General features: G+C 32.4%; 1 protein-coding gene across 1 annotated transcript in view; it reads right to left on the bottom strand.

The window, feature by feature from the left end:
• The window catches only part of LOC147078892 (tolloid-like protein 1), a 332,831-nt gene that overhangs the window by 29,592 nt on the left and 288,147 nt on the right, over nucleotides 1-15,092 (bottom strand). Inside the window, exon 6 of the mRNA XM_085951264.1 lies at nucleotides 13,930-14,108. Within this exon, the coding sequence (XP_085807390.1) occupies nucleotides 13,930-14,108 (179 nt within the window). The remainder of the gene's footprint in view (nucleotides 1-13,929; nucleotides 14,109-15,092) is intronic.

Raw genomic sequence — 15,092 nt, forward strand, 5'->3', positions numbered from 1 at the left:
TTTAGAATAGTTTCATCAATCATCTCACATCTGACATCTGACGTGGGACTATAAAACAACCACCATGAAATGAAACATTAATCGTTTTAAAAAATAAATCTTAAATTGGTACAGTTATCATTTCAATTGTAATGGAGTTAAGTTTTGTACTATCCATTTGAGTCGTTTTTTGCGACCCGGGTTTCGCCTTTCGGCATCTTCAGGCTCTGACACTGTGTGTTTATCGAATATGATTATACCTTAACATTGTTTTTTTATTTAGTAGGTATATATACTCGTATTTATTGATATTTCTCATTACCTAATTTTATTAAATTTCAAACACGTTACCTAGTTCCATTGTTTACGATAAATGACAATTTAATGCGTTTACTGAATGTATTAATAGTGAGTATTTAATGTATCTACTACGGGTTTTAACAAATAGTTCAAATATTCAAAAAATGTTTTTATACTATTGATCCTTCACATATTACGAGTATGTAATTAGGCTTACTGCCAGAGCCGAGTTAACTCGTCAAAGCATATTATATGTCGCGTCAGGCCATGGACGCGTTAACTTGTGCGTTCTTGTAGACATCATAACTTCTGAATAAACTATTTGTGTATATTTTCAAAACAATATTTATCATTTAAGTGTGAAAATATTCACGATAAACTCGAGATACATGTTAATTTGGTAAGTTTTTACAAATATTTATCATTCTGTTCCTATTTCATATTTTAAAAGAATTTATTTTATTCCAAAAATAGCAGGCCTACAAGTATCCACCGAGTAAAAATCTTCTTTACTTTCGACCATGTCCGATCCTAATATGATCATATTATTATGGGCCTCCACAGAATAGAGGTTTGTATTGACAGATTTTGTTTTTTACGAGAAATGGATGTCAGCCACTTGCTCAACCTATTAGGTCCATACCCTGACACACATAAATTGAAAAACAATATGTGTACTTGCCAGACCCAGGATTCGAACCTGGGACCCACGGCGTTATAGTCCAACGCTTAAAACGCGCGGCCACCGTGGGCGTTAGCCTATAATTGCCTTGAATTGGTTAGCAGTGATAAAGTTAATGTATTTATTTGTGATATAAACAAGAATAAACTGTACTCTATTAGTAAGTGGAAATAAAGCCTGAAGATACCGAAAGATGAAACCCGGGTCACAGAAAACGACTCAAATGGAACAAGGAGTTCAAAAGTTAAAACCGTTAGAATTTAAATTCAAATCGTAGTACTCTCGGGCGATAGTATTAAAATTATCATTTCGTCGACATGCTGATCGTTGGAAACTCCATTCGGGTTAAATGGTTCTCTGTCATTTGTGAATACGTCTGTAGGTTTCGATGAATTTTCTTTCGTGAAGTGTTTACGCACAAATTACCAGACACGCCTTCACATTTGGCTCAGAATACTCATCTCAATTTTGTATTTTATATTTTTAAAACATAGCAACGTCTGGCGATAATGACATTCGATTAACGCCATGTTTTATTCTCAGAGAAGGCAAACGGAATTATTCAATATTGAAATGTTTTTTTTTTCATTCGTTTTTATGTAAGAAGTTTTTGTATTGTACGTGTTTGGTAAAACTACGAAAAAGAAATTCGATACGTCTTATACACCACACCGCAAATAAATAAATTTATTCAATCTCAGTCTTTCTTCGGAATTGTAAATGTAGACACAAATGGATATTTATAGTTTACACAGATATACCTACGTAAATGGTAACTATAGAAAATCCAGTAGCTAGTACCTAAATAACGCGACAGACGTTATTCGGCAGGCGTGAACATATCATTACTCCCGTAAACTAGACTCCAACAATATTTTCACAAATTAATATTAGGAGTTTAGAAGAGTAGAAATTTATCAAATTGTGTAGATATGTTTGTTGGGTCACTACTGTGGTATTCGATGTGTGGGTTGAGGATGATGACAATGAAGTCTACGATGTAGCAGGGTGAGATTTATTAGCAGCGTATCGGTACAATAGTATATTATACAATGATAGTACATATTATAATCTACTGAGATAGTTACGAGCTAGGTACTTGGATTCGAGTGATATTTAGATAAATTATTCTTCGTTATTTATACAATAAAAAGTAATACATTAACATTAAATTCTATTTATTTATTATTAGACTAATTATAGAGTCAGCATTTTAACTCGAGTAGCGAAATGAAATATTATTTATTATTACAGTCGTAAGAAAATATGATACCATGAAAAATGATTATTCGGCTAATACACCGTAATGATATAATGTGCTGTGATATGATGTAATAATACACCGTATTTAATATTTCCAATCAACTTGCTGATCTAGCTAAGAGTTGTTTGCTGGAAATTGATTCGCTGGGAATATATTACTGCAGAGTAATTTGATACATTAAACAATATATATCTGATCGCTATTATTCTGCAGCTACATGTTCAAACGTAAATATTTTGAAACGCGACCAAACTGAGGTGCATGTCACGGTGCTTGTCGCCTACTATCACGGGCTGCCGCAACGGGAAAAAAGTGTGTAATGTCGTTGTTCTTGGTGTTTAAAATGTTATCAGACTGATGCTCCTATCCCGTAATACATTTTGAACCTTTAAACCAGGGGGGGGGCAATCTTTTTGGATGGTGGGCCATATTCAAGAATTCAAAATGAGCGGCGGGCCGCAAGTAAAATACCATTTTTAGATATACACTATTTATAATCACGAAAAATAAACATAACAAAAAAATAATGAGAAGAATGAAACTGTTGTACATTTTTTAAAATTCAGGTGTTAATTTTGTAGTTGATATTCTGAAAACTGCTTGTAAATGGGCATCGGAGATATTTGATCGTAAAGAATTTTTATTGAGGTTCATGATCGAAAATGTTTGTTCACATATATAGGTTGATCCAAAAATAACGAACATTTTTCTTGTATATTCATAATCTTTAAGTTGGTCGAATTTGTCTGAATTAAGGGCATTGTAAAATTTGGAGATTTCTTCACGACGATGCAATTCTCTTAAATCAGTGTCACACTGCAGATCAATGATCTCAAGTTGTAGCTCTGTCGGCACACTATCAATATCTATTGAAATTGATCTTCAACGTAGAAAATAGTAGTTACATAGTGTGAGACGAGACGCAAGGAAGACGTACTGAGATAATACATTTACAAAACAACAAATTCTTCAAATTCTAATCTATTGTCAATATTTTTTAAAAATTATAAAAAAGTTATTCGTAATCAGAAGTACAATTAACGATGGCGAGCCGCAGTTGCCCCCCCCCCCTGCTTTAAACGAACATTGTGAGTTGGCAAAATCTGCCGTAATCATTAAAACAAGAATGAGAGCACATCACGTTGAACTGCACTGCATCGGCACCTTGACGCTATGTATATTCTATGAAAATGTTGTCTATTATCTATGATCTACAAGTTGGGTTCTATTAAAATATTATCCATGCATGTCATGTCAAACGTAATTTTAACGTACGCACACGTAGAAACTGTTAAAATCAATTGAAATCAGCATGAATAATTAATAATAATTCAAATTACTAATACATTATAGTAGGCACTCTTCATCAGCGTCGTTCTTTAGTGAATTTACGGGATGGTGCACGTTCAAAATATTCTGCAAAATGACGAAACCATAAACATTTTTATCGCCGTAAGTTCACGTGATAGTCCGCGACATGCACCTAGTTCCCGCTTTAGATTATCCAAAAAATGACATCATTTTGAAATTCGGACGGAACTTGTTTGCAGTTCCAATTTTAAAAAACATTATTTTGAAGTCAATGACAGATGAAAAAAAACAAATGAAAAAAACTGTCATTCGCATCACGCACTATAAAAATAGTTATAAATTTAATTAAAGATGCATATTACTATCAGTAAACAGGATGAGAGAATTATGAATAGCTTTGTGAGGAGATTTTTGAGAATAATCTTTGTGGCTGTAAGGTTGCATTTGGAGGTCAAGGTATAATGAGGAGCTATACATACTTTACGGTGGCGAAAAGATCACAAGATTACGTGGCATATGAAAATGCAGAGACTATGCTGGATCGGCCACGTGCATAGAATGCCGAAGGATATGCTGGCGACGCTGGCTATGTACGCAACCCCTGATGGCAAGAGAAGACCTGGACGGCCGAAACTGAGATGGGTGGACTATGCCACGGGAGATTTAAAAATGCTCGGTCAAAGCAATTGAAGAGTGTTGGCGCTGAATTGTCCAGGATGGAGGAAGTTTTTGAAGGAGGCCAAGACCCACCAAAGGTTGTAGTATCATAAATGATGTTGATGATTATTATAATATATTGTGGTAGTTTCAATATATATGACATTTTGTAAAACAAAAAAAAACATTTTTGGAAATGTCATCTGGCCATTTGCATGGCAGTAGTAAACAAAAATGATAATGAGATTAGGTACCAAATTTCGTAAATTATAGATGCCTACAAGAATTTAAATATTTTTTTTGTATATCCTTGGATGCAATTTTCACCTAACAAAGAATAATATTAGATACGAGTACGTTCTTAAAATCTTGTATATTATTTATTTATTGAAATAGTAAATTAACAAGTAGAAAAACAAATTTTGAATAAATTTTGTAAAAACCCTTAGTAGATATATTAGATACTCACTACGAATACATTCCATAAGTGCATTAAATTGTCATTACTAGTAAACAATGGAACTATGGAATAAAAATGCCATTAAATACAATAATAATAAAATTCCTCTACTCTACTCCTATTTCATGGACTCCCGAGACTATCAGAGCCCGATCATTCGTCATATACAGTCTTGATGGGAATCAGGGAAGGTTGGCAAGATGATCTCAAAACTAACGCGAGTCAAAACAGCCGAGCTGGTCTATGGCAAACCTCTACGGTTACTGGGCGAATTTTTAGGTGGTAAACCCGACGTTTCACGCAACCGCAAATTCAACATATTCAAGACAATGCCGAGAGTATACAAGGTATCCGAGGAACTTGACCGTTGAGTTGCCTAAGTCGCATTTCCTCTAGTTTACCACGACTCCGTACTCCTGCAAACGTATAAAGAGCGTTTGCAGGTGTTCCTCTTCTGAGCTTGAAGCGATCAAGATGTCATCGATGTAGGCATAGCAGAAGTCCATAGTACCTCGTCGATGAATCTTTGAAAGGTTTGCGTTGCGTTACGGAGACCAAACGACATATATGGAAACTCGAAGAGGCCAAAAGGTGTCGTAATGGCAGTCTTCGGTATGTCTTCTTCGGCGACTGGGATTCGATTGTAAGTTTTCGACCGAAGCACATCGCTCTGTGCTGTGATTCGCATTATTGTAACAATTGTACACATGTACTGACGCAATTTAAATAAACTCGCACCCTTTATAATCACGACAACGACTTCTCATCTCTCCTCGTCACCACACTGTTGGCCCTCACATCGACGACCCCTACACAATGTTAAGGTGTTTATTGATTTTTTGGGTTTTCACTGCGTGTACTTCTTCCTTCTTTCCTCGAAGTTTCGGACCCGCTGCAGAGGTCATTCTTAAAAGATATATTATTATGAAGTGTATTGTAGGTATATGAATGCAAACGCCGCTCTAAGAATGTTAAAAAAAATCCAATTATCTAACAGCAAACGTTCCAAACAACCGTGAAAGTCTCAAACATTAAACAATGTTAAGGTATAAAATAAACAATACATTGAATGCATCAACTGCGGCACCAAAATATCAGCCTTTAATAATGTATACTATTTAAATAAGCGTTAATTTTATAAATATTGTTTAAAAGCTTATTTTTGAACCTACAAAGTCCCGTAGAGCTTTAGCCATTGTGCTACGGCGTAGAGCCGCTGCTAAATCGGCGCTCGCTACGGCTGCCTATTTTCGAAAAAAGCACACGCCGAAACGGCCTCCCATAGTAAAAGCATCAAAAGCAAATTTCTACGGTGCGATTTTCGATTCGCGAAACAACAATCGAACGCCGGGCTACAGGCAATCAAATGGGAATTGCGCGAAATGCGAATTTTCAACGTTTTGTTGAATGTGCGAAGCTTTGGTGTAATTTTTTTTTATCAACATATAAGTTTTATCCAGCTACATTGTGATTTAAAATATCACTAGGTAAAGGATATACATACAATTCCGTGACTATATCTTACAATTTTTATCCCCATAAAGATTTCCCTTTTGTTCTATACTTTATTTGTTCGGAATTATCGTATTTGTGTAAGGGGTTGCGCTTTTCAGCACAATTTTAAGCAAATAAAATAAAAAGGAAATTCACTTGCCTGATAATATTAAAGGGGTGACATCGCGATAATAAAGTCCTACAGTGTTAGAAGCGAACAAGTTTATAAGTAAAGTTCAAACAATATATTATTATTATTCATTAAAAATAACAATATTTATAGTTAAATTTAATCAGTGTACACTTTTTAGAAAACTACTGATTAAAAAAATCACTGGATCAATTATTCAGCTATAAAATTTGAGTACGGTGAATGTACATGGCAACGAAGAACTAAGGACCAATAGAGTAAAAAAAACTAGAACAGGCCTTCATCCATCAGTAGACCAAGTCTGTCAGATACTTTGCATATACACAATATTTAAAAAAAAAAAACAATCGGTGTGCCTACTTATGTACGCGCGTTAGTTATAATTCTTTGGCGTAACAAAACAAAAATAAAACTTGTGATAACCTAAATTCTTCAACTAACTCTTAATTATCTTGTTTAATTACATACTCAAGAAAAAGGATCATTTATTGGAACGCCGTTGGTTTATTTCTATACTCTTTAACTTATATTACTAAATTATGTAATTATTTATCGTTGTTTTTATTTTTAAAGTAACAACTGCCACTATGACGTTTAATAGTTTGTTTACGTAAGGAATTGTAAATGGCCGACAATAATAAATTCGCTGCCTAGGCAACGGAACTCTTCTAAACTATAATAATTATTATACTGTATAATCGTATAATATTATAGTTTGGAGTATCATAATGTGGCGTAATGGTAGTGCGTTCGGCTGATAACCGAACAATCGGTGGTTCGAATCCAATCGAGTGCGTTTATTTTTGCGTGAAAAAATAAATTATGTGTTACATGTCATACGCCAAAAATACACTCTAATCTGAATTTCCAAACGCGCCTAAAGAAGTATAACTTCAAAAAAATAGCATTCTTAAATCATAGCTTGTTACCATCCTTTATAACTACGATATCTAGGGTGTTGAACAATTCAAAGACTATGCAGCCTCTTGTCCCATCCAAAGTTAAAAAGTGATGTTGGGACTAGCTCCAAGACGTAGTACAGATACGTTACCAGAGTATAAACCGAGCATTACATCTTAATAGGCCATTAAATACCATATACATGACGTTTATACTAGAATATCGTAGAACGATGCAAAAGTCTAGAAAACGACGAGGGTGCCCATTAGGGTTTGCAATACCGGTATTTGAAAACCGGTAGTCCAGTATTTATTAATACCAAAATACCGGTTTTAAAATTCAAAAATACCGGAATTTTCGGTATTAAGAAAGCACACTAATTTATGTTTTTGAAAATGATTTATAAGTAAAGTTATGTGTTGCTAAATTGCAAATGCAACAGATGTGAAATAATGAAAAAAAAATCTATCAATAATATGATATTAATTATATAATTGTCGCAATGAATTATCATAATATAAGTAAACATCCGTGACAAATGTTCAATTATTCTATAATTATGGACGACTGTACAAGCGTTGAATTTAAGAAGCTTTCCTTGCAGCCGGACTTATTTGCACTTGATGAACACTAGCTTTTTTGAGGGCTTTAGTTAAAATTATCAATATACTTATTCAAATTATTTGTAAAAACCACCATTTCTACAATTTTATGACCAATACATATTTTTAAATGTCTACATTGTAGGTATACAGGTTTTTGCTATAAAATAATGTTTTAAAGAGATTTTAATAGATATATTTACTTTTTAAGTACTTTCGTTTTTTTAACGAATACCGGTATTAAATAAGAAATATCTAAAAACCGGTATTGACATTTTCATTCGGTATAGCAATCCCTAGTGCCCATTTTTTATAAGTAAAACGCGGAAATTGACTCAGAGGAAGGTGTTTCTAATAATATATACTTGAGAAAAATACGTATATAATATTATTATGTAAGATGTATTTATCAAGATTTTCCAAATAGGTACATACGTCTTATAAATATATTTTAATTCATTCATTATCGATTCCACCTAAAATATCTATCAACGGTCGGTATCGATTTGCCCAACCTATTAGATATCTGCTTTGAATTCAAATACACATACAAGAAAAAAACAGCATGTATATTAATTGTGAAATGCGACATTCAAATCCGTGACTGACGGTTTCAGAATTAAAATAATATTCGACATTCATTTAAAATAAAATTCAGTTGTAACATTTTCATCCCCAATCTCCAATCCATGACCGATAATATTATTATATCGAAATTTTGTAATAATATTTTCAACATTGGTAAATAACTAAACTTGAACTATTACTTGAGCAGTAAGGTAATTTATTTTTAATTTAAATAAGATTTACTATCAAAATAACTGAGCTGATATAGTTTTTTTTTTTACTAAATTAATTGAATAATAAAATTATGTAACCATGTGGAAATTTTAAATGAAAATCTTTACTTAGCATGACTTGAATTTTCCACAACCGCAGAAAATATAGTTACCTTTATGGATTTATATATCGAGTTGTATGTGACGTTAGTATAGTTGTATTTATACCATATACATATGGAGTTGTTAACTGAAAATAAACTCTAATAAGTTGGTCAATGTGTTTTACTATTCAATAAGAATTGGAACAAGGTGCATAAACAAAATCCAAGAGAAGCAAAAAAAGATCCTCTGGTCTACAAATTTACATGCAAACTGAGTAAAAAGTTTGACGACTTTCGATGCATTTTGTATTATAAAAATATGTTTAAAGCTTTAACTAGCTTTTGTGTCTTTTAATATGAAGTACCATATAAGGCTAGATCATATAATATGTACTGTTTTGTTTTTGGGGACCGGGCTTTGCGTATGGTACGTAAATTTATACAATCAATTAACATCAGTGGTAAAGCGTGGAGGTCGGCTGTTAAAATCCGATATTAATAGTGCACAATAAACTTTATCAGTCAAACGTATTTGTTTTCATTAAACTTAAATTACAATGTGTAGATAGTTTTTGTTAGTTTTTAAAATTCAATTAAGCCCTGCCTGATCTAAGCCATAGTAGATAATAGTCAAAAAATATTCGTTTATCTACAAAATATCTCATTATTTTTTTTAGTCTATTATGGTTTAGTTTAAGATGAACATAATGAATTTTAAAAACTAACGAACATCATCTGTATTATGCATTCTTAATTCAACGAAAACTACAGGTTTGACTGAAAATTGTGCGTTTCATTTGTCGGATCACCCATATCATCCTTAAACTATTATGGTATGGTTTAGGCAAGGTTTAATTGCATTTTCAAAAATAACCAGCACTATCTTTAAATTGTTTTCTTAGTTCAATGAAAATAAATACGTATGTCTGACAAAATTGAGTATGTACTAATTATGTCGAATATTAACAGCCTACCACCACCCTTCGCCACTGATTAACATAATATTAAAAGGTCACATGACATTATTGCGTCACCTTAGGATCAAAGAAACCTATCTCAATGTTTAGCAATTTTGAGTTACGTATGGTATTGGACATAAAATAACATATTAAGAGTAAGTGACAAAAATTCAACATTATTTATAAAAAGATAGTTCAATACACTTACACTTTCACTTTCTACCTAACACTTTCTGTTTGTTCAATATAAGTGTACTTATGTTTAGTGTCTAAATATGAGTTTAAAAATGGGATAGGTAGTCTAATTTTTGTAGTATTGGATAATTTATAACATGATTTGACTATAATAAAATATAGTAGTTGACCTAAAACTCAACGTTTGCTTTTTTATTCTTAGCAAAGGGTTGGATACCATGTTATATAATAGAGATGTGAAAACTGGTCGATTTTGAAGACTAAGTATACTTACTACCAGTATAAAAAATACTTAGTATATAAACTTGTTCCAAAATACTTACAAGTATTTGAAATACTATATAGATCGTTTGGCGTGCGTATGCGACAAAAGTTTCATACTCAACTGAAACTAAAACCAACTCCATATTACCTATTAGTATTTTAAAATACGTATCGGCTCAGGGAACTCAGACTGTGTATCGGCTTCAATATAATCGCTAAAATACGCTGAGCTCCGCTTGTCGAAAAGTCCCATTTATTATAAAATTTTAACTTTATGAGTTGTTTTTCTGTTAGGTTACAATATTATTGTTAACAAAAATAAATAACAGTGATTTTTTTAATTTTAAACATGTTTTGAGCGGTATATAACAAGCTTAAGCCTGTGCGTCATCTCACCACTGTGCTGCGACACAAAATTTATGACCTATTATTATTCATACATTTGTACGCAATAGACTAATAAATTAAAATATACCTATATTCAAGTGCTATTTCGTTCGTGCGCATTTAATGTCAATAGTGTTGAAAGTCTACCAACTGGCGAGTGCGCAGAACAGCGAGTCGCGATGATATATTATCATCACAAGTTTTTTGGAATATGTTTTTTGGGCCATAAATACTTAGTATGGATAGTTTCATCCGAAACTTGAGTACACAAACTGGTGACAGTTTTTCCAAGTCACCTCTAGTATATAACTTAACCTTATCGACAGCATTTTTTAAAGTGGGTTTCCGAGGATCAATGAATTGTACTTACCATCCATGTAGATTACCCATTGATGACACAAAAAGTAAAAATATTTTTATTGACAGTTTAAACCCTTCTGCTAGAATTAGAAAAAAACACGCTGCGAATAAAATGCGTTCGGGAATTGGAAAACTCCGCCAACGAAAACGCATTAAAAAGCTTTTAGTACCCGGCTGGGGCTTTAAATAAAAGCAGATTGCATTCTATTCAAGTAAATAACATAATTGAAAACGCAAAAACATTCGTTTGGTAGATACCCACATAATATACTAGCAATTAAATGCGCTTTTTGGTAGAAAAAAAGCTTTGGTTAATCCGATTGTATACACAAGTCATTTTCAAAACGCGAAAAGACTATAAGCTTTTATAAACTCAATTTTATTATATGAAAAATAATTATTAAGTGATGTTACTATAAGTCACAGGTTTTCAATTCATGATTAGTCATCCCCAGGGTAGTTTTCTCAAAAACCGTCAGCTACTCAAAGTAAAACTGAAAAAAATATTGAGTGCTCGGCAAAATTTAAAATCAAAATTCATTTTTAACTGATGTCTCGATGTCTGTCCCGAATTTACCTGAACAACAATGCTTACTTTGTAAGAAATTATACGAAACAATAATTTATTACCATCAATTAAATAACATGAGATCTGAATTTATTTATCGGACATGTAATTGCTTTACTCTTGGTAAAATTAAGCATTAAATGAATACAATATTTAACCGTAAAACTAATAGTTTTTCAATTAGGTGGCTGTTACACTAAGAGGTTCATATATTATATGCATTGTCACTACACTATGGGTCCATAGTAACAATCGTTGACAGATAAAAGGTATACAATTATGTTATGGACCAATTGTTAGTAGTAGTATGCATAATGCTCGGGTAAAGTATTTTCTTATTTTGACTTAAGGGGGGACATGCTCGTCGAAGGTCAAAATTGAGTTTTTATTGTATATTCAAACCATGATCCTGGACACTCCTTAAACGTTGTAGATGATCTATTTATATACTTTTGAAGCCTTATTATCCTTTATAGTTATTTTAAACATTTGATGACTGCATGAAGTATTTTTGTTACATAAAATAGTATTCTTTTAAACCTCTCGCTCTAATGTTTTAGAATATAGTCATATTTCGGTACATAACTGTGCAGTGGTGTTAAGATTTTTTACATTTATTAATTTTTAAACGCATTTATAAAACCATTAGCATAATTTATTACGAGATGATTTTTGTAAAATGTTCACGATAAAAAATTATATTGATAATCTCTGTGATCCCAAATTTGACAAGAATTAGGCATTTTATTATTCAAAAAATCGGCAAGATTAACACATTTCAAGATGATTCTAAAGATATTTATTATAAGCTATGTCTTTGACCATTCAAGTGTGATAAACATCTTATGAATAATGATTGCTTTATAATAATTATTGACCTAAGAATAAGGTAGTGTTTTTTTGAAATACGCCATTTCTTTTGTCATTCCCCAGTGGTTAAGCTACAACATACGGCCGTAGCCATAAATTGACAAACTATAATTGAAGTAAAGAGTAAAATGATATTGACACGCGTGTTTGAACATGTACCGTTTAAAAAAAAATAAAAAATAAATCGGTTAGGTACATGTTCAAACACGCGCGTTAACATAATTTTACTCCCTACTTTAATTATAGTTTGTCATTTTATGGCTACGGCCATATGTTGTAGCTTAACCACTAGGGAATGACAAAAGAAATGGCGTATTTAAAAAAAACACTACCTTATTCTTAGGTCAATAATTATTAAAAAGCAATCATTATTCATAAGATTTTTATCACACTTGAATGGTCAAAGACATAGCTTATAATAAATATCTTTAGAATTATCTTCAAATGTGTTAATCTTGCCGATTTTTTGAATAATAAAATGCCTAATTCTTGTCAAATTTGGGATCACAGAGATTATCAAAATAATTTTTTATCGTGAATATTTTACAAAAATTATCTCGTAATAAATTATACTAATGGTTTTATAAATACGTTTAAAAATTAATAAATGTAAAAAATCTTAACACCACTGCACAGTTCTGTACCGAAATATGACTATATTCTAAAACATTAGAGCGAGAGGTTTAAAAGAATACTATTTTATGTAACAAAAATACTTCATGCAGTCATCAAATGTTTAAAATAACTATAAAGGATAATAAGGCTTCAAAATTATATAAATAGATTATCTACAACGTTTAAGGAGTGTCCAGGATCATGGTTTGAAAATACAATAAAAACTCAATTTTGACCTTCGACGAGCATGTCCCCCCTTAAGTATGTATTATATTTGAATATGTCTAATTGAGTTTAGTCAAATAAAGGAAAATATACAATGTATAATACTATTTATTAAAATAAAATAGGTAATACGTAAATAGGTACAATTATTATATAACTTTGTTACTAAATTACTAAAGTGATAAAATTAAATTTCTATATATTTTTCTTTTTATCATTATTTTCTTCTTTTGACCATGTCCGATTCTAATAGGATCATATGGACCTCCATAGAGTAGAAGTTTGTTTTAACAGATTTTTGTTTAATGTGAAATTGATGTTAGCCACTTGCTCAACCTATGAGATCCATACTCTGATTGAAATTAAATTATTGTTAAAATTAGCTGTACACTTTTATTGCCGACGCACGAGTACTATCCGCGCCCGATGGTGCTTAACTTCGATGATCGGAAGAGAGCGTTGATCCACTCGGCTGGTAACATTCTGCGTAACGCTGTATTTTGTGCACACAATTTTAAAATCACGGCCAGCGGTAAGACATATACATGTCAAAACAATATGTGTATTTGCCAGATCCAAGATTCAAACCTTGAATCTACGACGTTATAGGCTAAAGCTGAAGCCGCTCGGCCATCACGAGCGTTATTTTTATACAGGAATAAAATTTTATTCAGGTAACTGAAGAGTAAAACTAATAGTTATATCAATTTTGAAAAGAGTATTGGTTTATACGTACATACACACAGAGCCCATATGATGCTATTTTAAATGACGTTAGTAAGAAATAGGGAGCATATTATTACCTGCCATGATGTTGTCTCTGATGATCTGTACGTGGTTGTCCCGATCAGGCCTGGTGTGCTCATGCCAGAATCCTACCACGTGCCCCAGCTCGTGCACCACTATACCAAACTTGTCGCAGTGCTTGCCAATGGATATCGCTTGAGGACCGTTTCCTCTTTTTCCGACAAATGAGCAGCACCTGAGAACATAACATTATTATCATGACGTTGAAATTCAATAATTTCTTTCGAAGTTATCTTTTGTGTGCAGTACGTTTTTTCATCTTTGATCATGTAACTTTGGACAACATTAAAATCCATTAAAAAATACAGAATAAAAAAATAGATGGAAGCACGTACAAAACTAGATATATACCTAGACCTTATTTTATCAATGCCCATATGAACTCATTCTCACGTAAGTGATTTTTAATTAATTACTTTTTTTATTCAACGAATAATTCCCAATATTTAAGAATGTTACATTCTAATTATTGAACATACATACTTTTGAAAACACTTTTGAGAAAATATACTTATTATAACCACACTAAAAGCTACAACACTAAAATATATTGGAGTGAACCGTGACGTCGGTTAGTAATTAAAGTAATACCTACTTTGATTTAAAACACAAAAACCGATAGCCAATAGTAGCTCAATTTAGAAAGCGCTTCAGAGAGTATTATAAGAGTCATTAGTTAAAATTTGTCGTAACTAAGTGTTACTTTTTATCGTAGTGGTAAATGTGCCTGGAGATGCAGGTTCGATTCCTGCAGAGTGTCTTACTTTTTTCAAAAAGATTTTTTCTATTGGTTATAATAGATTTTCTCATAAGTGTTGTCAAAATTATGTATGTTCAATAGTAAGTGATTTGATTGAAGACAGTTATTGCCCTTCCAATCGGCATTACCAATGGTACGTTAGTTCTTCACCTTAGGTTGCGCGCACACGGCAAAGCGAAGTTTCGGATTCATCCGCCAAACGTCGTTTTCGGGTCGAATGCGTTTTGTTTGCGTTTCGTTTGCGTTTCGTTTACGGCGATATATCGACGATGCTGTCCAAACATCTGGACAGAGAAAACACAGTTTTCAAGGAGATTCATAAACGCCTTTTTTTGAAACTGCACCCTGCTGCGAGAGTATTTATCTCTCATTACAGTGGTGTACAAGGGTAAATAAATC

This window comes from Rhyacophila brunnea, unplaced genomic scaffold (genome assembly GCF_057557595.1).
Source record: "Rhyacophila brunnea isolate RB1 unplaced genomic scaffold, BYU_Rbru_1.0 scaffold_10, whole genome shotgun sequence".
Classification (NCBI taxonomy): Eukaryota; Metazoa; Arthropoda; class Insecta; order Trichoptera; family Rhyacophilidae; genus Rhyacophila; species Rhyacophila brunnea.